Raw genomic sequence first — 27,112 nt, 5'->3', positions numbered from 1 at the left:
GGAGCTCATGAGCAAATCAAAATTTAAAAAAAAATTATATCAAAAAAGAAATCACTGTTTTGATCTTTTGCATTCTTCCGCATTTGAAACAGAAGAATCACTCCTATGTCTTGTCTCAAGCCACAAGTTCAAATATAAGATTAAACAGCTGCACTGGGATTTGACCCTGTCACACTGTTCATCTTTTGACAGATGAACAATCTTTTCATTTCAATCTTTTGTTCAATAACTGCCAGAAATGACCTAAATCAGGGTTTGTATATTCCAGCCACTAGAATCATACAAGCCTCTTATCCAATAATAATTTCTATTTCAAACAAATATAATTTGAACTCAAGGGTCAAACAATTCACAGAGGTATCTGCCTCTCTTCATTCCCCCAAACCAGAAATTTCTCACAGAAACAAGGGCAAGCTTTGGCCTTAGACCTTGGAGTTTTAAATATCTAAGAGAAAGGGCATAGTAGGCAAAATCCTTTAAGTAACTTTTGCAAAGCTGGCCTATAGACATTTGCATTTATTTCTAATGGCTTCAATAATTTTGGAGATTGAGTCACTTCCAGGAAATGTAGAGGGCTAGCTATACCATTGCTCTTATTTGTAGTAAGCTTAGTGGTTCTGGAGGTACTCAGTTTCACTTTGCCATATGTATGTATGTATGTTTATATGCATATGTATGTGTATGTGTATATGTATGTGTATATGCATATGCATGTGAATACATATGTGTATAATCTATATCCTAGGATTTTTAACCCTGATCTTAAAATTTTCAAGATAGTCTCAATTTGCCTTAAATCTAATGTCCCCAGATTTCCAGAGTACTAATCATCCACCATTTAATGTTTGAATGTATAGTTTATAATTATAGACTCATTTTTAATAAGTCCCAGACCCTCAACTTACATACATCACTAAAAGTACACTTACATTGTGCTGCAAGGTACTGTTCAACTTGTACCTTTGCTCAACTGTGATGGTCTCCCAGCTAGTACTCACACTAAAATGGTGGTCATTCTCTCATAGGGTTTCCAAGTGAGTTCTACAAGGACCTAGGGTTCTTAGAAGATACTGAACATAGCCAGAGTAGAGTTGCTTTGTTTTGATCATTAAACATTTGTCACATTTCATGTCAAATATGACTTAATGACTAACCACATCCATGTTGAGAAACACTGCTCTGATATAAGATCTTGTAGCTGTAAGAAGAGTTTTAGGGAAATTCTTAGGCAAATGGATGGAACTGGAAAAATGTCATCCTGAGCAAGGTAACCCAGTCACAAAAGAACACACATGGTATGTACTCACTGATAAGTGGCTATTAGTCAAAAAGCCTGCAATATCCATGATACAACTCACAGACCAATGAAACTTGAGAAGAAGGAAATCCAAAGTGTGGTTGCTTCAGTCCTTCTTAGAAGGTGGAACAAAATACTCACAGGAGGTAGAGGGTGGGGGGATTTGAGAGGAAGAGCGGTGGGGGCGGGAAAAGGGAAGGTATGATCAGATATGGGGAGAGAAGGGATGATATACAGAGGGTCAGGAAGTTGAACAGAGGTGTGTAGCAGTGGGGCGTGGGGAACTGAGGGTAGCCACTAGAAAGTTCCAGATACCAGGAAAACAAGAGGCCCCCAGGACACAAAGGGGATGAGATTAGCTGAAATGCCCAACAAAGGGAAGGAAGAACCTATAAAGACCATATCCAGAGATTAGGCAAGGCTCAGAATGAGGGATGGGGCCACTACAGACAGACTGAAGAAAAGGCCATCCAGAGACTGTCCCACCTGGGGATCCATCCCACATACAGACACCAAACTGTATAGAGACACTAATGCTGATGGCAAGATGTGCTTGCTGACAGGAGCCTGATGTATCTGTCTCGTGAGAGGCTCTGCAAGAGCCTGACATATACAGATGTGGACACTCACAGCCAACCATTGTACTGAGCATAGGAACCCCAATGGAGAACTAGGGAAAGGACTGAAGGAGCTAAAGGGTTTTGCAACCCCATAGGAGGAACAACAATATCAACCAACTAGACTCGGACCTCCCCCCACCCTCTCTGAGCTTCCAGATCCTAAACCACCAACCAAAGAGTACACATAGAGGGACCCATGGCTCCAGGTGCATATGTAGTAGAGGATGGCCTTGTAAGGCATCAATGGAAAGAGAGGGCCCTGGTCCTGGGAAGGCTCAATGCTCCAGTGTAGGGGAATACTAGAGCACTGAGGCAGGTGTGGGTAGGCAGGGGAACACCCTCATAGAAGCAGGAGATGAGATAGGGTGTTTCTGGGGGAAAACTCAGAAAGGGGATAACACTTGAAATGCAAATAAAGAGAATATCCAATAAAAAAATCAAAGAAAAAAAAGAAAAGAAAAAGAAAAAAGAAGGAAAAAACACCTATGTTTTCTTCCTGAACTGAGAGATAGTTGAATATGACTGGGACTTTCATATGTGAATCTTAATCACACTGTTTTCTAAATTTTTTTTTTTTACTTATTTTCAATTTTGTGTCTCTCTGTGTGTAGGGATTGCATGAGCATGTGAGGACACACTGTAGAGGCCAAATGAATTGGATCCCATGGAACTATAACTACTGATATCTGTAAGTCTTTTTTGGTGGGTGCTGGGAACTGAATTTGAGTCCCATACAAGAGACGATATGCTGTTAACTGCTAAGCCAACTTTGGTTTATTTTTTAACCAATGGATTCATGCCTCTTGTGTTTTTCTACGATATTTTTGTTTGATTCACATACTCTTTTCTTGTTTATGGTCTTCTGATTTCTTTATAAGACCCAAATGATTATTATTATTATTATTTTTTTTTTTTTTTTTGGTAAGGGTAGAGGAGATGCCTCTGTACCAACACTTTCACAGATAACAATGGCAAACAGACATAAAAAGCCACCATGTTGAGGAGTTGGAGAGAAGGCTCTGGTATTGGTTCTCAGCATGCCCATGGTGGCTCACAATCATCTTTATCTGCAGTTCAAAGGGATTGGATGCTCCTTTCTGATCTCCACAGGCACCAGATGCCCACATGATTCACTTACACGCAGGCAAAATACCCATATGCATAAAATATAATAGAGAAATCAGTAGAAAATGTGAAGACACCCTAGAAGGCAAGTCATAGTAGGCATATTTCTGTTAATAGGTACTCATTAACATAGAAAACAAATATGATTGCAGAAAGCCATGTGTATATGAGATATTAGATGAGGTCTGTAATGTGCTTCACCCGCTGTCAATGTGACATTCATTAAGAGACTATCACCATTATTTCATATCTTTGGGCTAATGTTTAAACTCATCTGCCATCTGCTCTCACCCAATTTCTTCCAGCCAGCGAATCCTCAGCTCTTGTCAGATAGGTTTTCTTCATCCTTGGCTATAATAATAAGCCAGTTCCTGCCTCCATATCTTTGCTAATATCATCTTATCTTCAGGAATGTTCTATTTCTCTTCAATGCCTAACAAACATTCCACTCTACAATGTTTCTCCTCTAGACTCTCTCTGTCCTGCCAACTGCAGGGCTCCTCATCTGCCGCCCTCTTGACTCACACAGCTTGACTATTGTGTGTCCTCTACTGTCTTATTTCTCCTTTATAATTTTAGCTTTTATTGACTCTTGGGAAATTTCATATATGTATACAATGTACAATGATATTGTCTGCCCTTCCAAGACTTCTGCTCCAAGACTCCATCTTACTACAGACTTTATGTTTTCACTCTATTTGTTTATTGATTTATTGATTAATGGATGGATGAATTGATTTTACTCACTGAGTCAAATGAGTGCTGCTCCTGTGTGCATGGGTATAAGGTCATACATTGGGAAATGGTAATACTATCCAGGGACACACATGACAATTGCTATAAAAAAGTACATATTCTCTCTTTTCCTCCCATGGATACTATGGACAATTTATGAGTTTATAAATCAGTTATTGTGAGATAAAAATTAAATTACAATATATTCCCTATTTAAAATGCCTTAGGACTGATACACTAAGGCCAATTCCACCCCTAAAATTAACCTAAGACAGTAGCCTAACAGGAATTATTTTTTTCTGAACATGAGGTCTGACTCTACTGAATTCATTCCCTTTCATGTCCACCATAAATTCCAAATTCATTCAACCATATACAGTACTTACATATGGCTCTCACCAGTATCACATGAAGTCTATCATTTCTAAGGCAAACACAGCATTAAATGGAATCACTCATATCTTATCAGGAGGTCCAGGGATCTTTTGATCCAGATTAAGAATACAGTGATTAAGACTAGTACATTGACCTGCTCTGCTCATTTTTAGCCAGAGAACTTAAATTATGTCTGTTCTATCAATGACATTGGGAGTATTCATCTGGACCTATGAGGCTCAAAATATGACCACTAGACCACCATGGATCCCCAGAATCCCTGCAGAACATCCATGAATTGCCCACGTTCAAACCATATATCTGCGAGAAACCATATTTTCTTTATATTCTTTAAACAAACCAACACATAAAAATACATATGAGAATCCAGGTTATTTTCTATTAAAATAGAAACTAAAGAGATTTGCAAAAATACAGATAATACTATCCATTTCCATAGCTGTTTGGTTTGGGAAAATAGAATCCCTTTTCTTAAAGTATGATAAGTTTGAACATACACACTGGCTTTTGTCATTTAAAACAAATCACCTTCTAAATCCAAAATCTGTTTTAACTTGCAATATGGTAGGTATTGGTGGATACAAACACCATAAATACATATTTAAGACTTTTAGTGATTACTTTTTGTTGTTGTTGTTCTTAAAGGGACACTTGAAGCTTATTTTCCTTAGTGTGGTTCTTTCCTTTTCGGTTTGCCATTTAATATGGGGTGAGGAGCTTCTATCTATTTCCATTTCTATATTATTTCTCACAGTCAATGCACTCTGTGATAAACTGTAGCAACTTAATTCATCAGTGTCATTATATGCAAGCAAAGAAGCAAAAATCAAGGATGCACCTTGTGTGATACTCAGAGTGTGACTGAGGGTGCCCAGTATGAGTTCTCCCTAGTACAATTAAGCAGTTATTGCTGTACTGTGAAATCACCTTAACTGCTGTGTTCATCTTCAGGTCACTCTGTCCTTTAAGCCTCTTTGCAGTGTTGAATATTATCTAGCTATCACATATACATAGTCCATTCACAGGGAATTAGGAAGTTGTGCACAAAATTCCTTTGTAATTAGTTATTGATGACCACACACACACACACACACATACACACACACACCTTCTGCAGTGCCATCAAGCCCACATCTTTTTTCTTTTTAGACACAGGAGCAAACAAGGTCTAGGCATATCCTACAAAACACTTAGAAAAAAAAGGGAAAGGAAAAGAGTCAATTGTTTATCCAGAAATATTCATGCATGGCATTCATTGGTTGCAGAGAGTACCAGGGTGATTGATTGATGAGTCCCTGATGCATTTTATCCAAGTGTTAAACTGTGAGCAACCACAGCATCTATGGGATAGCAAGGTGCAGATCCAAGCATAGTCAAATCCTACACCATATATAATTTGGGGCAAAGTATGGTTTTGTCCCTAGGCTTCTATTGTATTTGTGAAATCAAAGGAATAGGCCTAATAGTTTCTTCCAACAAAAGAGTTAGCAAATTCCTTGAAACAGAGACTTCCTTATTGGGATACAAATTTCTCACTTTCTTAGAGATGAATATAACAATGGTTGTTATAGGAGAAAGTCTGTAAAAGGCACTGACTATCAGACTCTTAGTTCACAGTTCCTTATTCAACACAAGGATTGTAGTTCTACCTATATATTTGTACAGAGAAAGAAGTGGCTCCTGAGGTTATCGGGTGTAATAATGAACAAGTTCTAAGAGAATGATATACCCTATGCTTTCCTTCTCTGACATCTAAGAAATTACTAGACTTAGATTTCTGATTCTACTTGGAGTATATGGAATGACTGTGGAACTTTCTGAAACAGTGAGGTGGAAGGTTTCCAGAGGAAAAGGAACCCACAGAAGCATCAGCAGTAGAATTACACGTGGGAAATTAACTGAAATGCAACCTCTTATCTACCGATTCAAAACCACCATGGACATGGTCCAATATTCTGCATTTTCTTAAGATTTCCTGCTTACTCGGATGTACACTGAAGCTGCAGAGCCTCTAGCACAGCATTTGGGATCTAGTTCTATTTCTTAATATGTAAACATTAATCACACACTCCAATATCTTTGGTAGTGAGTTTTTCTCTAAACTGGATAGTTGGAGGAATGAAATGGGAAATCCTTACTGGATTTCCCCCAAATATATCCATCTTTATTTTTCTCAAAGTCCCAGTCATTAACATGGGTCACATAGACAGGACAAATGGCTACTTAACTGTCCTTACCTCTCCTGTGATTTAAACATCTACTCATTGCAAAGCAACCAGCATTTTAGAATCATGAATCAGATGGGGCCATTTCATCATTCAATATCCTCCCATGCATTGTGAAAAAAGCCTCAGCTCTACCTGGCTTACGGAGGTACACCTAGCTCTGACTTTTGTTTTAGATGTACATCCTTTCCTCCATCCTTATGGTATAGAAACATGAACTTCCTCCCTGCATCTCAAGCTTGTCACACAGTTGTTAGGGCTTCTGATCCTCCCTATTTTCTGCCTGATATGGGCTTCTGTGTAAAGGGTATGTGTTTTTACTTTGGAATTTCTGTTCAGAGGTCAGTCTTGACAACCAAGCCTTCCCAGACTCCTTGACCTTAGGACTCTTTCTTTGCAGCTGTTTTCTTCATCTCAAAGGACTGTCATTATTTTCTCTTGTATTCTCACTAAAACCTGAAATATTGAGTTTGTTTGTTTGATCACTTTATCTGTAAATAATCTGGTAAAATATCAAGTCCTCGAGGTCAAAGAGTTTTCTAGCATCCTACTACTATACAGCAGTGGACACCCACATATTAGGGCCACATCAAGATAGCTTTAAACAAATGCGTAACATGTAAAACATATATTGGAACAGTTTTGGCACAGGAAACAAAATTTAACCATGCTGTATCTGAAGATATATTTATATTTTAAGATATTTTTTCTAGTTAAAAAATAAAAGATTGAAAGAACAGATCAAAGTTACCTGTCTTGGCAAAATATAGGTCCAAGCAAAATAAACAAATAAGATAAAGTAATATTAAATGTCATATATCTGAAACTCCTCTTGCGTCTTCATCTATGGTGAGACAAATTGGCACACATTAACCTGTATGGACATAGCTATAGTACTTAGCAGTGACCCAAGTACCTCCCAACTCACACAGAGGAGGTAAGCACAATGGGAACCTACTCAGTAAGCATCTGCAATAAGGGTAAATGCATTTTCAGTGAAAGAAGGAAATAAAAATCCATTTTACCAGAACTGTTACTGCAGAGCTCCTAAATGGGTCAACGCCGTGTTACAGCAACAAAATAATGGTTTTCCTTACTTTTTTTTGATTATTAGTTTTTAATTAGTGTACAAGGTACTAGCTATCACCATGCCATTCAAACAAAGTTTGTTTTTCCACTTCTTTGTCTCTCTCATGCCCGCATCCCTGCTTCTCTCTTACAATCTTCCACTTTCTTTCATGTCCATTTGTGAATGATACCTACTTATATAATATGTATATATTTACACCAGAAAGCAGCATCTACATATGACAGAGCACATGCACATTTTATCCTCTTTTGGTCACCTTGTTTATATTTATTCTTTCTATATCCATCCATTTTTCTGCAAGTTTTATTTCTTATTACAATTGAATATATAGATTTCTAAGCACACCCCAAGGTTCCTAATTCCTGAGCAAGCATACCTTAATGTGTAAGGAACTGCCTTGTCAACAAAGGCAGAACAATCCTAGATAAGTGACCAGGGCTACTGTCTCCCTCTGTGGGACTCTGCACAGTGGTTTTAATTATAATAATTCATTTAGCTTGAAGATTTAGGCAGCTGGATATTAGGAACATAGCACTGGGAACACTCCAAACCCCTCCCTTCAGAAAAAAAAAAAACTACACAAGAAAAAAATGACAGGCAAGCACTTCTGCATAATTAACCCCCATCCTGTGACAATGATAACACTATCAATGATAGGCTGGTCGAGGAAGAACAAAAGAATAAACAGATACAATAGCCAAGTGCTGCATGAGTCAGCTGATCTGACATCAAGGCTGACTGACAAGGAGGCAACACTCTGCTATCTTCAGAAAACAGGAGAATTATTCTGTTCCCTCATCAAGCACTGCTGCAGACAATGCAATTTAAAAGGCAAAGGCTGTTAGCCCCCATTAGCCCTTGAGTCTCTCCTTTAGGGCAAAATATTTGGGAATCACCTATCTTAGACAAGGTTGGGGCCCTGTGTGAAGGTTCTTTCTCCACCAGGGTGACTCTGCATTGCTGTATTGCTGGGATGGAGACCTCCAATCCCTGGGAAGATCAATGATAAAACTTGGCTATAGGAAACACCTTCTTAACATACTAATGCAAGTCTTTCACCTTAGAAGAAAATCATGCAAGTGTAAGTAACTTTACTCACTTCATCCAGTGATTTAAATACCATGCAGAAATCAATGAATATAAAAGTCTATTTTATCAAGAAGAAAAAAAAAATAAGTTCAAGTGGTTTCTACCTGACACAAAGGAAATAATTATCAGGTGGATGAGAAAATAAATCCCAAACAGTTTAAAAAAAAAGTCAGTTGCTTCTCCCTGAATAAACCTGTAACTTTTACTTTTTGTGAGTTTCCAGGTAACTGTGGTATGTTATACATTTTGGCCCATCAAAAATAGACACTGACTCTCATAATTTAAGACTAAGGCCAAATATCAAATCCATCATTTGGTATAGGTATAAAGACAAATAAATAAGAAAAGTGAGGTTTCTTCTTCCCCCAACTACAGTTGTCCTGATCATTTTATGAAGAATTTTCTAGAATCATACCATACTAGCTGCTTTAGCAGTATATGAGTCTAAAATGGTGAGAGTTGGGGAGAAGAAGGCCAGTGGTTGATGCTGGATATGCTCCTTGCTTTCCAACCTGATCACTGAGTGTAGTTTTCAGCTTGCCTTAAAATAAAGGACTTTGGAAGAAGAGCACATAAAAATGTGTGCAGCTGGCTGGGTGTGGTGGCACATGCCTTTAATCCTAGCAGAGACAGGAGGACATCTGTGAGTTCAAAGTGAGTCTGATCTACATTGTGAGTTCCAGAACATCCAGAGATACAACATAGAGACCGTCTCTCTCTGCCTCAAAATAAACAAACAACAAACAATCAAATACATAAACAATCAGACACATTGATCTGCTTGGAATATCTCAAATTAATTTTAAAATTCATTTCCAGTGAAACCCTTTTCTGGACTTCACATCAACAGCTCTGAAGCATTTCCAGTGACACAGATTTTACATTTACATTTGGGTCAATACAGATGATTTGATCAGAACCAGAGCAGCTTCCTTCACATAAAAAGAAATCTATGTGATGAGATCTTCTTTCTGCTGTGCTCTGAGGTCCATACTGAGAACTAAAATTTGGATAGAGTGCATTTTGAAATGATCATGACACCACATTAAATTGCTACTAAGAAGGAGCATTTAAGAAGGAGTAGGATGAGCCTTAAAAATAGATCATAGAGTTTCAATTAACACACACACACACACACACACACACACACACACACACGAATAACAAACTTACTTCCGGTGTCAGGCTGATAGCTCAATGGGAAGAGGAAAACAGGAAAACCGTCTCCTTTGGGAGTGTGTTCACACTATCATCCGTGTCTAAAACACATCAGCTTAATTCCTTCCTCTCTGCTCCTTCAACATCCTTGCCCCCACCTCTACTTTCCACACCCAGAGTCAACTAGGGCATGCTAATTATGTAGAAAAGTGAGTCTTATACAGTCCTTCTTTACATGATCCCTTAATACAACGTCTCCCACCGCAGATCTGCCAGTGCATGATTTTACTATGAAACGTTCTGTATGTAACAGTAAAGATAACTGAATACTTACCATAAAAAGTCAACTGTCCCTTTGCTATGTTCTTGCCTCTGGAGTTTTCAGCCACACATTCATATGGACCAGCATCTTCCTGCTGAAAATTGGGAATTTCCAGAATTCCATTCGACTTATGTCTTCTGGCTTTCCTTGCTATCGGCTTTCCATCAGCTCTTCGCCATAGGATACTTGGGACTGGGCTGAGAGCGAGAGTAAAATGGGATGAACCAGATTAAAGAAAGCTCTGTCTCATTTTTGCGATTTCCTGCTAACTCCTTTCGTCATTCCCAAAGCCATGAACACATTAAAGCATTTCCCACAATTCAGTTCTATATTACCATTATTTTTAGCAACATGTATCCCTAGCCTTATTCACATTTTCATAAAATCAACATTCCTAACATCAAACAAGGCATTCAATCTCCTCCACACCATTACCCTTGAAAGAGAACAACATAAATATGCTTTTTATTATTTTCTAATATCTATGGGTTTCTAGATTATAATTATTGAATAAAAATTTTCAGGCACATATGTGAGAGAAGTGAGACAGAAGCAACTTCCTATACACTCCTTTCACAGACAGCAGGTTTATGTCCCTTCTCTTTGAATTTGTCAGGTTCTTTGACTACTCTGACTAATAAACAGGCATGCGTGATACTGAGTAAACTTGTAGATTCAAGTACTATGAACCAGACAGCTTCCACGCTCTTATTTTGGAACACCCTCTTATGGGTACCTCTGAGATATTTGACCACCTCAATATTGCCACACAGAAGATGTTTCAGTGGGTAGTTTCACTTAATGACAAATCCATACAACCTTGCGTTCAAGATGCCAGAAATGTGAAAAAAACTTCCTTGGGGATCTCTACACCACCAAGGTTCCAGCAGCTGTATACCATGAAACCCTCAAAGATATCACAGAGACAAAGAGCAGTCACCCAGCAAAATCTTGCTTGAATTTCTAACCCATAAATCATGAGATAATAATATGTTGGCTGTTTGTTCCTTCTAAATTTGGAACACTACAGTAGAGAGCAGAAGCAATTTATTCTTCTAAATATCCAGCAATGTGAGTACCACATTGTAAGCTACACCCACATACAGAACAAGCGATAGTGAAATAATGAACTCATAGTCTCTGGAAACTACAGCCTAATTGCTGGCATTGAGGTATAGTTCACTCAAGACAGACTGATCTGGGTAACACAGTTGGTGTCTGTCCTTATTGTTATTTACATATTGATGCCTTTGGCCACTTATAGAGGTCCATTTGGAAGGTGGTTTGTAAGAACAATAATTAAAGTAGCAAGATGAAAAAAAAAAAAAAAGAACAATCTGTGGAGCCTTAACGTCGTCTCGACACATCTATCATCTTGCCATAAGTGTTTGGAACACATCTTAAATTGCCAGTGAGGGCAGCAACCTGTCTGCAAACGAGTGGTTTTGAAGCTCACCTCAGCTTTGAGGACTGCTGCCGCTTCCTGGCAGGGGATGTCATGATTTAACTTAATTCATTTTTCATAACAACAATCCCAGAGAAGTAATTACAGGAAAGACTTGCCAATCTTCTCTCGGAAATTTGAGATGGTATTTAAAAAATTAAAACTATCAGTGCTACTACATTTGTTAAGTTCATTAGGCAGACAGTGACTCAAATTGCAGGAGGGCTCCATCAGAAGCACATGGTGGGTGCCTTTACATCCAATCAAATGTATACGCAACACGTGCCATTAAGCACAACGGCACTTAAACTAGTCTTCTGATCTTAAGTGGGCCGTGATGGTGTGTTTCAACAACTAGATGTGCAAATTCGTGTGGAATTGAGGAACCCAATTTGTGCCTTTTGTTTTTATTTTCGCACCATTTAAGCACTGTGAATAGACTTTAATTCATAGACCCTTTGGAAGTGTGAGCAAGGTGAATTTTGCTTTCTCCAGGGAGGGGTTTTTTAATGTGACACCTTGCAAACATCCCTGGATATAGATCCTGATGCTCCAGTTGCCTGTTCTTACTGTCTCCTCAGTTATTTTATAGGTTCACAGAAAGACTTTAAAATTTTAAGACCAACCACATTACAATGTGTGCAGTCTGCTTTTCTTCTCAGCAATAAATCATTGCCATGTCTTACATGTGACTTTACAGCTTGCCTTTCATTTCCGTCTAGTGTTCAGTCCTGCAGCTCTGTCACAATTTATATACCATGGCACATTTTTAGGAGATACAAAATTACCACTGTATTAAACCTCATCAAAGTGTTCCCAAGTTAAGATACCACTGTGGCCGGCATTGCCACAAATTGAAAACAATCATTCCATTGGAGTTGAAAATAAAATTGTAAATGCAAATGATGCCTAAAGTTTCTGTAAAACACAATACGTGCATTTAAAAAATATTATACACCGAGTCAGGACTGGGTAAGAACTTGTGGCTTTCACAAATGCTTAGGCTCAGGAAAAACAAAAACAAAAAACAGGCAGAATTAGGAATGGGTAGCTGGCTAGATAGGGCTAGGAAAAAATACAGACCAGTCCATTTAAAGCCAGGAGGGTACTAGTACTCACCCTTCTGGTGGTAGTTTATATTGTTGATGCTAAACCAGTCCTGTTGATTACTGGCATATAAAACTACCAGCAGACCTGCATTTCCTTTTCCATGCCCTCTGGGAAGTTCGTCTAAGGAAAGGGCTAAGTGCTTTCCAAGGAGGTTCTTCTAAGTGTAATCCAGATGGAATAATGAAGTTGTGAATAATTTTCAGACCACTCTAAAATAGACTCTTAGATATCAGCTCTCCTCTATTTCTAGCAAGATCAGAAGGGAATCCAAATGAGAGAGTTGTGTAATTTGAAGAGACATGCAAGAAAGATTTTATGTGTCCTCTGTAAGTGGAGCTAGAATGAAAGTTCCCATTTTTCCAAACAGTCAGCTTGCCTGTACCTCAAATGAAGGCCATTGTTTTCCTGTCATTCTGGGTTAGACAGCATGTGTATTATAGGTCATAATCACACAATGAAATACTTTTTCAGAATGGCCTATTCTCCTTTCCTTTGTCACCATGTCACTTGTGGCAGCCCAATCCTTCTGGAGCCATTACCTGTCGCTCTCCATAGGAAGAAGGAAGAATCAAAGATGCATATACAGAATTACAAAGAAAAAGACGATTTGATTTTCAGACAGCTCAGAAGCCATAGCTGTGAGTACCGAAGACAATTCTCTACCTGCCAGAGCCGAGGGCAGGAGGAACAGACAGAACTTACTTTCCTAAGGCAAAGCATTCCAGCTTGACCGTTTTTCCTTTCTCAGCCGGGACGGTTTCCGGAAACTGCACTTCTATTTTGGGCTCATATTCACCCATCACCCCTGTGAACAGACAAAGAAACCAAGTCTCAGAGGTTCTGCAAGATGTAGATAAATGTTTCTTTCTATATAGATACTCCTTAATTCCATCATCTAACGTCGGCTCTATTCTAACAACAGGCAACCCCAAATCCTCTCCAGTTTCTTTGAGAGAAAAATTCATATCACAGCATTTACACCAACTTCAGAGAGTTACATTCCATGTTTCTCAGACATGTTTTGGAAAGGATGCTTGGGGTTGGGGAAGGAAAATTAGTCGATAGGTTCTTAGTCAGTAGGAATATCACTCCTTGGAAAAAACAGCACAGAACATTAAACTACTTAGATATCACTTTTAAAATACATCCTTTATGGTATCTACATAGTGATTTCTCACAGTCCTTCTGGGGCCACAGTGTTTATTTGTGTCTAAGGTCACCCTGAATGAATCTGAACGAGTGCATTCAAGGCAGCATCAGAAGCTTGAATCCTATATTTTCACCCTGTAACGAATGATATGCATCTACAGTAGGCAGTTTGTACATGTGCTTGTTCTGTCAACAGAGTAGTAGTTACCTTGGTAGTCACAGTTTGCCATATCTAGAGAGGTCACTTGTGATGACAAGTTACAGTGTCAGCCCCAACAGACTGCATCCATGTTTAATGACTAAAAACATCTCATTTATTCCCTATTAATACTATCTTGACTCATTGATTAAGGCTGCCATACGGTTTTATTTCTCTTTAATCTCTGGACATTTCCCATGATTATTGATTCAATAGTAGTGAGAAAGGGTTTCATGTTATCTAGTTTTCATTTTTTTCCAAAGGGAGTGGCGTCTCCAGTTCCTCTCTCTTTTAGGTCTCCCTTAGTCAGAGGAAAAAGAAATGCAAAGTTTCAGAAGAAAACAGTAACAAGGGAGGACGGACAGCAACAGGGAACAGGTGCAGTAACAAAGAGAGCTGATTTTATTCATCTTGCAGACACTTTTCCTGTGCTGGTTTAGAAACAGAGTCATCACAAGGATCTAATCACTCTGCGAAGAAACAACTCAGCACTACAAGTTAGATTTCTACAGTGTTGCTAGGTTCACCGTGAGGTCTGCTGTGGAAGGGTGAACTTGAAGACAGTTCTGCTGTTGCTGTTCATTTTTTTTTCTAGAAAAACAGGGAATACTAACTTTAGGAGGGATTTTGAGATTAATTTCCCCTGTGTTTTTTTAAAAATCTTTTCTAGACGGATTATTTTATGTGCATGTATGTATGTATGTATGTATGTATGTATGAATAGCTTGTAAGTGACTGGTATCTACTCCATGCTGGAAACTGGATGTTGGTCCTCTGCAAGAATAAGTGCTTTTAACTGTTGAGCCCTCTTATCTTCATGGGTTTAAGTTTGGCATTCCTGAATACATACTTCTCTGCACACTAGGGAGATAACAGGGGCCTTTTAAACCAAGTGACTGAGGCAACTCTTAACCCTCAAAAGAGTACAACTGCTGGTCATAGCTCTCCGTCCTTTTACAGCAGAGCTGCAATCTCAAAGGGGTTAACACTTTGTTTTCAGTCCCACCAAGATTCGGTTAATGGTCAAAGTTAAAACTCAAAAGCTTGCGTGTTTATCTTTTAGTTTGCCCTGTCTCCACTGCAGGGTATAAACCTGCCAGAGTAAATTAAAATATACCAAAGCCACATTTGACTTGTTCACAAACAAAGCTATTTCTCTCTTTTTCTCAAGTCTCGGTCATAATTTCTCTTGCACCTCTGTTTGATTGCCTCCCTTTGAGCATTTGCACAGAGCTGGCTGCGTAATGATGCGGTGCATACTAACAGCAGCATTCACACGCAGCTGCTGAACTTGCTAACAAACCGTCTGCACAGTTGAATCATCATCCCATAAATATCAGTAGTATGACTCGGGGTGCAGTGAGCAAGTTAACACCTTTTAGTGCCGCCCATGTGGCTGTATACTCAGAGATTGGTGTTAATTGAAAAAAAAAATCGCCTTGAGAGCAAGAGGAAATTAAGATAGTTTGCATGGCAATCTATCACATGTTGGACGGAGATGAGACAATGCCATTAAAAATACAATAGGCAAGGATGTCCTAGAAGTGATTGGCTTTGCCCCAGTGTTACCTTTTTCTACATGTACCGCATGTTTCTTTAATGACTCTATGAAGATGACAGTGAGCACTATGTTTATCTCATATTAACTTGCTGTGAGCATCAGGATGCATATGGACTCAGTATTCAGATTCTCAAATGTCTTTTTCTCCATTCTAAAAATCCTATTAAAGTGTGGATTTGAAGTCCACACTTGTAGAACTGTTACATAAAACTCCTCCTGTCCTCAGAATAGCCTGCTCTCCAGACCACTGTAGTTTTTAAGTGACTGGACAGAATCAAGACCTTTTTTTTTTCTGCTTTGTTTCTTACTATATCAAAATTACTTTAAAAAGAAATAATTTTTAAACATATCGTGGGTATTAACAAGTCACTGATTTTTAAGGACCCAGTTTAATGATTCTTAGAAAGTTTGTTTACATGTGCTACTGACATCATAATCTGGTTTCTGAGCCTTTCCAATATGCAAATAATATCTGTGATGCCCATTTACTGTCAATACCCAGCTGGTGTGCAGTCCTGCCCAGCCGTGCCTGCAGCAACCTCTCACTTGCTTTAAGTAGATTTACTCTCTCTGGGTAGTTCATATTAATGGATTCATATATCTGCATGCTTTTGAAAATATTTATTTCTTTTTATTTTATGGGTGAGAATGTTTGCCTTCATATACATATGTGTACCACGTGTATGTCTGGTTCTTTTGGAGGTCAGAAGAGGCTATTAGAAACCCTGGAAATGGGATTACAGATAGCTGGAAATTGCCATGTAGGTTCTGGGAACTGAATCTGTATCCTCTAAGTGTAAGTGCAGCCAGTGTTCATAGCTGTCTGCCCTCTCTCCAGTCTCCAAGTGGTGTCTTTCCTGTCTGGTTTCTTTTATAAGGCATGTTTTCAAGGCCCATGTCATAGCATACCATGTTCCGTTTGACCTGTTGCAAAACAGGATGCCACCGTGTGCATATTCCACATTTTATTCGTGAAATAAAATTTGTATTAGATTCAGAATGGTCCTGTAACAAAAAACACCTCAAACTAAGCAGCTTAAAGGGACATATTTTGCCATAGTTCTGGAGGCATTGATGGGTCTGAGCTCTAAGACTCAGGGTATATACCTTTGCTTCTTCCCAGGTTCTGGAGGTAGCTGTTAATCTATAATGGTTCGTAGCTTGTACTTATTCAAATCTCTGCGTCTGTTTCCAAATGACTCTTTTCTTGTTGGGGATGGTCTGGTGAGGCTATGTATTCAAATGTTAAATACTGGCCTCCAAGATTGTCCTGGTTGCCCTGGACTAGGAGATCCTAACATACACCAAATGATGCTATGTAAACCTTGCTCCCCAAGTTAATCGGTGCCTGTGTGTGATTGGGCAGTAAACAGAGAAAGGCAGTACTTGAGGATTGAGTGAGGAATCTCAGGAGAGAGCAGGAGAAGGGAAAGGGGCATGGAGAGAGGATGAGGCCACCATGAGAGGAGCTAGACCCTAACTAAGCACATGTCCAAGAGAAACAGAAGGAACAAGGGAGATATGGCTAGGATGTAAGTTACAATAGCTCCAAACCTACCCAATTTAGGCTTACAGTTTGTAAATAAAATACCAGGATTTTGTGTCTTTTATATGGGTTAGCTAGAATTAGAACTCTTACTACATGTTCTTTGTTGATTAAGGGCCCATGCTATTCCAGATGATCTTATTTTAATAATCTGTATTTACAGAGATACTAGTTCTTAATAAGGCTGCAGTTTGAGGACCAGGTTCAGGGCAGAAGTGGGGGCAACATACTGCTGCACTGACTGATAAGTCTTTGAGTGGCTGCCATATCCAGCCATTGCCAATGATGCTTCAATGAGCTAGGACAGGCTCTGTGTGGACATATATTCATCTGCCTTATGTTCTCTCTGACTTTCATATAAGTGACTCTTGGTGGATGTGTGTCTTCAAATGATGCAGCCTCCAAGTAGTTTTGTTTTTTTTATTAGATATTTTCTTTATTTTCATTTCAAATTTTATCCTTGTTTCCCCCTTGGAACACACCCTATCCCAACACCCTCCCCCTGTTCACCAACCCACCTTCTCCTGCTTCCCTGTCCTGGCATTCCCCTACACTGGGGCATCCAACCTTCACAGGACCAAAGGCCTTTCCTCTCATTGAGGTCCAACAAGGCCATCCTCTGTTACATATGCAGCTGTAGCTATGGTTCTCTCCATGTGTACTCTCTGGTTGCCAATTTAGCCCCTGGGACCTCTCGGGGTACTGGTTGGTTCATATTGTTCCTCCTGTAGGGCTGCAAACCTCTTTAGCTCCTTGGGTCCTTTCTCTAGCTCCTCCATTGGGAACTCTATGCCCAGTACAATGATTGGTTGAGAGTATCCACCTCTGTATTTGTCAGGCACTTGAAGAGTCTCTCAGGTGACAGCTATATCAGGCTCCTGTGAGCAAGCACTTGGTGGTATCCACAATAGTGTCTGGGTTTGGTAACTGCATATGGGATGGATCCCAAGATGGGGTAGTCTCTGGATGGCCTTGTCTTCAGTCTCTGCTCCACACTTTGTCTCTGTATCTTCTCCTGTGGGTATTTTGTTCCCTCTTCTAAGAAGAACTGAAACATCCACACTTTGGTCTTCCTTCTTGAGCTTCATGTAGTTTGTGAATTATATCTTGGGTATTCTGAGCTTCTGTTCTAAAGAACCACTATTTTCTATCAGCATTTCCTTTCCTTCTTGTTGCTTATCCCCACATAAAACTCTCTCATTTGCTTAGATTTTCAGAAACTCTGACTCAGATGAGAAAACACACAATCAAATGATATAGCTGAACCTTTTATACTTTTATTTTTATCTTAGATTCTCAGTCTCTTAATAGGTGTTCGGTAAATACCTACAGACCTAAAATATCTTTCAAAGTCTGTGGCACCTCAAAAACAGTGAAGCTGTTTTTTGGCTTGTGTTCAGTGTGTGTGTTTCTTTTTGTTGTTTTTATCATCATTATACCTACTTATAAGCAAGAGTTCTCCTCCATTGTAATTGTATCTTGAGGAATGAAAATCTTACATTTTTCCTGAATCATTCACAAACTCTATCTCAGTAAGATGGATATGAATTAAGTGAGATGAACAGAGATGTATGACAAGGAGGAAGAGATGGGAGGCATAGAATCATTTTAAATATGGTCTATAATATAAGAGACACATGCTAGTTTCCAGCCATGGGAGTCATTTACTACATGTCCTTGTAGTTTTCCTTTACTGACATGAACTGTAACAGCTTGTTTTTCTGTTCATATGGGTGTAGTTTCTTGGTTTATAGAGTGATCCATATTTATAACTATGTAAATATGAACAAAGAATATCGGTAAGCAGAGATTGATCTGGATACATAGCAGTAGTTATACTACATAAAGATGATTTTTACTGCTGCTTATAGGAATGTCTTAATAGGAACACCTATTAAGAGACCGAGAATCTCATTTTATCATCATACAAATAAGGGAGGCACTTTTCTTCAACTATATTGCGAATGATATCTTTTGGGTACACCTGTCAAACTTCTTCATTTAATTTTGGCTACATTTGATAAGGCTGTATTTTATTTGGCCATTTCTTTTATTCTAAGTAGTCTGGCCTTATGTTTTCACATCAAATGTCAAATCTGTTGCCTTCCTATTTAGAGAAAACAAAAGGCTGCTGAACACAAAGACACATCTTTTAAGGCCATTTCTCTGACCACCTGGAAATGGTTGAACTTAATTGGTCTACAGATGGTCTGCTGGTTTTCAGAGCAGGACCATGATGGAATTATTTGTGATTCCATTTTCCCTCCTCATAAAGGTGGAAGACAAAAGTTTAGGTATATCCACATAACCAAAATAACTATACCATGGCTTAATCAGGAAACATCATCTCTGCCACACTTTTATTCATTCATTCATTCATTCATTCATTCATTTTACTTTATATTCATTCACCTTACATCTTGATTGCAGTCCCCCTCTATCTTCCTCCCCACTGCTCCTCCCTCTCTCTCCTTCCCATTCTCCTGTGAGAAAGGGGAGATCCCTTCTGGGTATCAACCCACCCTGACATATCATCAAGTCACTGCAGGACTAGGTGCATCCACTTCCACTGAGGTGGTCCAGTTTGGGTAATGGGATCCACAGGCAGGTAGCAGAGTCAGGGAGGTGTTCCCACTGCAGTCTGGGGAGCCCATATGAAGAAGACTAAGTTAAAGATTTGTTATCTATGTGCAGCTGGCCTAGGTCCAGCCCATGCTGATTCTTTGGTTGGGGCTTCAGTCTCTTGGAGCACACTCTTCTTCTATATGGATTATATGATTCTCTCATTATGTCCATGTGTAAAAAGATACACGTTCCTCTATATATTTACCTGATGTTGGAAATTAAAAGTCTTGGCTTATGTAAATGCACTTTCAGTGTTTTCAGTTCTTTGGAACTTGAGAGCTACTATAGCACATATGAGAGTTACATTAAGTACTTGAAATCCCTTCCCAAAAGGCAACATTTTGGCTCTATGTTACAGTAGAACTTAATAGATATTAACATCAACATAAACTATTCAGTGTATCTGGCAAGTGAAGTTGGAACTCACTGCAGTTAACATTGTCCTAATACTGGTTTTATAACTTTTATGACACCATCTTTTTGGGGGGGGCAAGGGAGGGGCCTGGTGATGTGGCATGCTTAAACAATGAAGGATGGCTCACTGTGTAATTCAAAGTTGATTTCATGAAGAAACCTGGCTAGGATTTCCTGGGTGTTTATCACAGTCATTCATCCTGTGACTGAAATCACCTGGTGGGCTTGAGGTTCTAATTTACAGAGCAGAACGAAAGCAGGAACATGAGGATCTGCAGTTCCAAGTTGCTCCCAGGTGATGCTGCTGATGGCTTGAAGAGCATACATAGAGAGCCCCTATGTTAATTATGGGCAAAAGAAAGATGTCCCACTTGACATTAGTAAACATGGCCCGTGAGAACACTAGGTGGTGGGAACATTAGGAATGGAGTTCTACCAGCGATGAGGCCATTAAAAGCCACGACTTTGCTGATGACCTTGTGGGTAGAGATTGTCCTACATTTAAAACCTAGTCACTTATTAAAGGTTGATACCCAGGTCTGTAAGATGATAGGATTTAAGGAACTAGATCACAATTTACAGAATATGAAAACCTACCACATGCTGCTCTTGTTTAAGTACAATTTGCAGAGAGCTGTGCTGGCAGAAGGAAGCCAGTTTGCAAAACTGTGTGCCTAAAGATTTTTGCCAACGCCTGCCTTAGCTGGGATCTGTGCTTGCTAAATTAAACCACAGATGGAATGAGCATTTACTAACTTCCACTGAGTGGGATTTTCTGCTGAAAAACAAATAATTGCCAAAATTATTTTGGAAAATGTTCCCACATTGACTTTCTTGAAAAACAAGTCACATGGTATGCATTCCATTAACTGAAAAAATATTTGGAAATATCTGGTTACTCATACAAGTTCCCTTGGCTGAGTATGCCATTGTGGCCTTTTAAAAACACCATGCTTTTATACTTTCTAAGTATGAAGGAACATCTTATATAATGTCTGAGGATTGGTCCTAGTTTCCTTCTGTTGTTGACTTAAATCCTATAGTCCAAAGTGACTCCGACAGCAACTGCTTTATTTGGCTTACACATCCCCATCATAGTCTGTTATTGAGAGAAGTCAGGGCAGGTACTCAAACAGAAATAGAGGCATGAACCATGAGGAACACGGCTTACTGGCTTGCTTTCCATGGTGTGCTTTCTTATACAGTGCAGAGCAACCTGCCCAAGGGAGGCACAATTCACAGTGATCTGGGCCCCTCCCACATTAATCATTAATCCAGAAATTGCCCCTCCCCCAATGCCGATGGGCCAATCTAATGGAGTCAGTTCTTTAGCTGAGGCCCTTTCTTCCCAGGTAACTCTGGCTTGTGTTAAGGTCACAAAAACTAACTACTACAAGATCTCATGTATCACTACCCCAAACCCAACAGAATAATTCATACTTTATTGAGTGTCTAAACAAAACTTATTTCCTCACTGCTAGAGAGAGAGAGAGAATATAGAATGTCATGTTTTACTATCAGTATTTTGGAATGGTTTCAAAAATCCATAAGAAATGAAAATAGATGCAGTATTTGCCTTAAGAAAAATCTGTACCTCCTTTCTTCCTTTTCAACAGTTCAGATGGAGAAAGAACATTTTTAGAAGGCTGTCTCAGTACACACAAAGACTGAGTAAGCATGGATTTCTGCCAAAAGAGTATCTGGTTACCTGAATGCATGAAGTAACTTTCGGGGTCCAGTATGTGAAACTGATTATAGGATATCTAAAGCTAATATATTCCCCTGTGGAGAATAAAAACTAAAATCTTCATATTGTGTTTATTTAATTTTCTCTCTGCCTCTGCATATAGTAACCCTAATTAAAATCAGTAGAGGTACTGTTGATAAACAGTCTTTTGAAATTTAATGATGGCATCATAGTCTCATAAGTCAGCAAGGCTTTTTAGAGAAAGGTCAGAGAGCACAAGGTTCATTTGGATTTTTATGGACAGGAGGTCTAAATTCTCTCAATGTAGTTTGGAAACAGCTATAGAGAAACGTCTATCAATGGGCAAGTGCTTGTGTGCCAGTGAAACTTTAATAGTAAAAACAGGTGGTTTAAGCCACAATGAGCTGACCCTAAACATTGAGGCAAATGGAGGATAGTGATATTTGTAAGAACAATGTAATGAGTAGACTATTAGAACTAACAAGAGGATTCAAAAAGCTTAGCAAATATGGAATAACTTTTAAGAGGAAAAGCACTTTTTAACAAGCAATAACAAATTAGGTAGCATGGTTAAAAACAAAATACCAATAGAATACAGTAAGAATGATAGAAAAATCTAGTAATTAGTCTAGAATAGCCAACTTACTTATGCAGAAAATTTTAATTTTATCTATTGAAACAGGCCATGAGCATGGTCTGCCTGAAGAGTTCATCTGCACCAAGTGTCTTCTGCTGGGGAATCTTTTCTCATTTTAGGTTGTTCAAGTTTTCCTGTAAGATGATTATCAAGACTGTGCAAGCATCCCTTAAACCCAAACTTTCAGCCTATATGTAATTTCACTCTGTGACATTGGCATCTCTGAATCATCAAATAAAGCCTCACTCTTGCTTAACGCTATAACAACACATCTTAACTATATCGTTTCTGAGTACAGAAAACCTTGCACATTCTTACTGGCAAGCCTACAAAGGGTTTACTCATTCAATATTTAGTGGATAAATAAACGATTAAAAGTTTGAGGCCAGCAAGATGGCACAGCTGGCAAAACGGGCTTGCTGCCAAACATGACTAAGTGATTTGATCATTAGACTGGAATGATGAAGTAAAAGAAGAGATTCCTCAAAGTTGTTCTTTAATCGATATATCCCCAGCCCAATAAGAAAATAAGCAAATAAAGCCATTGCCCCAAACAACACACTTGCGGTATACCTCTAGTTCTTTATTTTATCTCCAGTTTCTCCATCTGTTATTCCTTTGTTGAGAATCAAGTTTTATAGTTCCAGTAAACAATTTAACTAGACCTTTAGCTAGTTTGGAGTTCCCTAAGGTTATGTTTCAGTGTGCTGAAAACTGGGGTTTTGTTTTTTTTTTTTGACTTTATAGTGTACTGTCCACCATGAACACTAAACAGATGCTTCCTAACTGACTAGCCAAATGACCATCCAAGACCTTTGGCCCCCAGGGACCTGAGATGGAAGTGGCTGGATGGAGGTCTAAAGCTGATTGCCAAGTTCCTAAGCTTGTCAAACCTTCAGAATATCCACATTCATTAAGTCTCTATTAAATCAGATTAGCAGAGACAGCTTAGAAAAATGTCTCACATCCTTTAGTCATTTAGATGTTCTCATCAAACATGTTTTACACCCACAGATCCTCAACTGTGATGTTGTTAGAAAATTAAAAACAAGACAGGATCGCTGTGACAAAGCTGCACCAAAGTTGCAATTAAAAGTGAGACTTAAATAAAGCAAAGAATTTTGGGGAGAAATACTTAAATGATACAAAATTATATTTAAATGGAGGGCATATCTTGTTGCTTAAATGCTGTAATATCAATAAAAGACTCTAAGTAGGTCAAGTACATACTAAAAGAAATACTCTAATGTCTTTTTAAAAACTACAACCTCTAGGTTAATTAAGTGGCCCATAAATAAAGCTGATTTACTTATAAAGACAAATTGTCATTGCTAGAGCCCCCATGAGACTTTAACACAGGTTAGGGAAACATTAGGAACACTTGCTGTGAGCTTTAGCAAGATCATAATGGAGGAAACATGATATAAGAACAGTAAATATTCAAGAAAACTTCCCTCCTTATTTTCTTTTGTTTTAAATTTGGACCTCTGGGATAGGCCATGTTCTTTTGTTGCACTAGAAATTTTAATGTTGATAGAGATGGAGACTCATACCATAGACCCTGTCTACAGAAGGTGGATGTGCTTTGCTATTTTCTCAAATTTTCCCTTGAGAGAAACTGGGTTCTTCTGACCACATGACAAACATTTGTCTTGTGTATAATGTTTTATATGACCTGAGCTTTGAAAATTTTGAGATTGGAGAAAGTTGAAAAGCAAGAATCTTAGATATAATTTAATATGAATTTCTCATTCATAAAGTGAAGAAAACTAAAGACCAGAGAAATTGGCCCACTATCTCACATTAATTGGAGGTAGATATGCTACTGAACTCTTCTGTTCTGTCACCTCTCCCCTCTGGCCTTTAGTTCTACACATGTTCAGCACATTAATTTTTGTCCACTTTGCGTGGGGGGAATGCTGAGGTCTTCATCACCTAGACTTTCGTCTATCAGGTTAAAGCATGATTTAAGGGAAGAACATCAAATTCTTCAAACTGAGTCTGATCAATGCATTCACAGCTGAATATGATTAATTTAGAGGAAAAGGTGAAGAGTTAGGAAAATATGGTTAGGAATTTCACTTATACATATATGTTTTCAGTATTTTAAAAAAACTGTCATCGTGTGTTTATAATAATTTTATGCAAGATTATTATATGTCCACCATTTCCAGCTCCCCTTCTTCCTCTATCACTCTTCCTATTCTGCTCACTCCCTTTCAAATTCATGATTTCTTCCTCTTCAGTTATTATTGGTTTACACACACACACACACACACACACACACACACACCATATGAAATTCACTTAGTATTGTTCATGGGTTCATGGGTTTTTTGGTTGACAATTTGTAATTCAAAAACCTACAAGGAAAAACCCAGAGGCAATAACTTTCAATATTTTAATGTTATGATAAAGCATAAGCATTCAAAAGAGTAATTTTCATATAAAGACACATATGTATATATGTATTTTCCTAAGATGTAAATAAATACAAGCATTAAAGAGAGAAAAAAATTGAAAATCTCTACAGTTATATTTGCTGTTCTCTCTTCTGTGGTATTTTTCCACATAGAGTTCTAATTGGGGAAAATAGTTAAAAATATTTAATGCTAAGTGTGCAAAACACGGACTCATCAAACAGAGCCAGGCTGAAATAATTTTGCTCATCAATTGTCTTGGTTCTATTGAGCAAAAAAAAAAAAAAATATGTGCAAGTCAATCTCTAGTCAGTCTCAAGGAACATAGATAAAAGGCCACACATCTAGATAAGTACTCTTCAAGCACATATGAACTCATGTGAATGTCAGAATGTCATACATCAACATCCTTATAGACTTCCTTATTTCTTAAATAATTTTTCTATGTTGATTTTTCCATCATGAGTGATTTCAGGGACAGTGGAGGGTAATGACTAAAGGTGTAGGAACTAGCCGTTTGGGTTATCATCAAATTCTATTATTTTTCTAATATGTGTCTTACATTCATCTGTTACTTTTTATGGAAAATTTGGGACTAGTCTTTGAGACCTGTGCAGAGAGTATATAATACACTGGGCTCACTGTTATTAATGACCAGTATTAGGGGATAATATTCATCAACAGACCAATGTACTAATACTAGCAATAACTCAGATGCACTTTTCCTAATTAAAATCTTTTCCTTTCTGGATACCCAAGCAATAGGCACAAATAACAACTTATGCTATTTTTCACAGCAGGTTAAAAATATGTAGAAAATAACTAAACTCTGAAACAAAATTCTACCATATTTGTCTAACAACTTTCAACTGCACACACACACGTGCGCACACACACACATATGCATTATATTATATGCATATTGTGTACACATATAATATATGATATGTAATATATAATATATATACTCCCTCAATATATATATATATATATATATATATATATATATATATATCAGACTACTTATAGAACAAGCTTTGGTTATTTGGAGAATCCCAAATGCAAAATTAAAAGGATATATATTAAGGAAAGAGAAAAAGAAGGTATAAAACTCTAAAGCCTGTGGGATAATGCGCTAGGGGCACAAGTCAACATAATGAGACAATTGTGGGCCACCACACCTGAATCCTGTCAACACCTGAGTCAAGATTCATGGTTCACTTCTTATGACTCTATGGTGACCTTTTGGACTGGAAACAGTGAGTCTACAATTGCCTCACTCAAAAGCTATTACTTGAATAGTAGGAAAATCTAGTCATTAAGCTACATCTGCTCACAGCAATGCAAGCACCCGCTGTAGCAATTAGCTTAGTTCAGGCTGGAGCTACCTCTGCCTTACTTGTTATATTTCCCAGTCAGAAAAGAGGGTGTGAAATTTTGACTGTGCTTCAGTGATCGAACTGACTATACTAATTCTACATTCCTTGCATATATCAGACTAACATTGTCATTAAATACCAGTTTCTGCAGAGTGATAATTTCATAGATTTTTTTACTCTCACAGAATAGATTTTATTAAGGATGTCATCTTAATTATGCAATATCCTTTTGATTTATATCTCGCATCTTCTCTCACCTTCAGACAGGAGCTAATTAAATAACCTGTTTTGTGCTTAGTAATGGAACTTCTTATCCATTTTATGTACTCCAGTCTAAATGAGAAAGGTATTATAAATTTTTACCATGCAACTCTCATGCAAATTAAGAGAAAATGGGCATTAATTGCTGAAGAATGAGGTGTTTAGCCTGATAATTCTGTAATAAAATATTCTAATACAAAGCATTTGGTCATTTCTATGGAGATGGACTCAACAACAATTTTAGAAATAAATCTAAAAACCAAGCAAAAGGCAAAGTTTCTGACAGCTTGATGTATACATCACGATGCTAGAGTTTCTGTGTTCCTAAGTTTGTTTCTCACTTCCAAAGGCAGCAGGTTTCTGTCATTTATGTCTTCATCTATATCTTTCTGTATCCAAGTCAATATTTCATTACATCCATGACTTGACACACCAAAGCAGGTAATCCCCTTGGTTATATATTTTGGCATACTTACATTTTGTTTAAAGACCCCCCAAAGGACTGTGTTTTAAAATAATCTTGTACAAAATGCCACTGAAGCAAATTCTTCATCTTTGTTTCTGGAAAGGTGGCATTGTGCCTTTGGACAGAACTGGTACCT

General features: G+C 38.2%; 1 protein-coding gene across 6 annotated transcripts in view; it reads right to left on the bottom strand.

Moving 5' to 3' along the window:
* LOC127679002 (contactin-4) overlaps nt 1-27,112 on the bottom strand; it is a 358,955-nt gene that overhangs the window by 196,378 nt on the left and 135,465 nt on the right. For all 6 annotated transcript variants that reach the window (XM_052174443.1, XM_052174445.1, XM_052174444.1 and 3 more), the window contains exons 4-5: nt 13,314-13,416; nt 10,070-10,254 (exon numbers count right to left, since the gene is read on the bottom strand). In XM_052174443.1, the coding sequence (XP_052030403.1) occupies nt 10,070-10,254; nt 13,314-13,416 (288 nt within the window). The remainder of the gene's footprint in view (nt 1-10,069; nt 10,255-13,313; nt 13,417-27,112) is intronic.

Source organism: Apodemus sylvaticus, chromosome 2 (genome assembly GCF_947179515.1).
Source record: "Apodemus sylvaticus chromosome 2, mApoSyl1.1, whole genome shotgun sequence".
In the NCBI taxonomy this organism is placed as follows: Eukaryota; Metazoa; Chordata; class Mammalia; order Rodentia; family Muridae; genus Apodemus; species Apodemus sylvaticus.
Note: the sequence above shows the minus strand (reverse complement) of the source record. Positions and strands in the feature narration are given on the sequence as shown.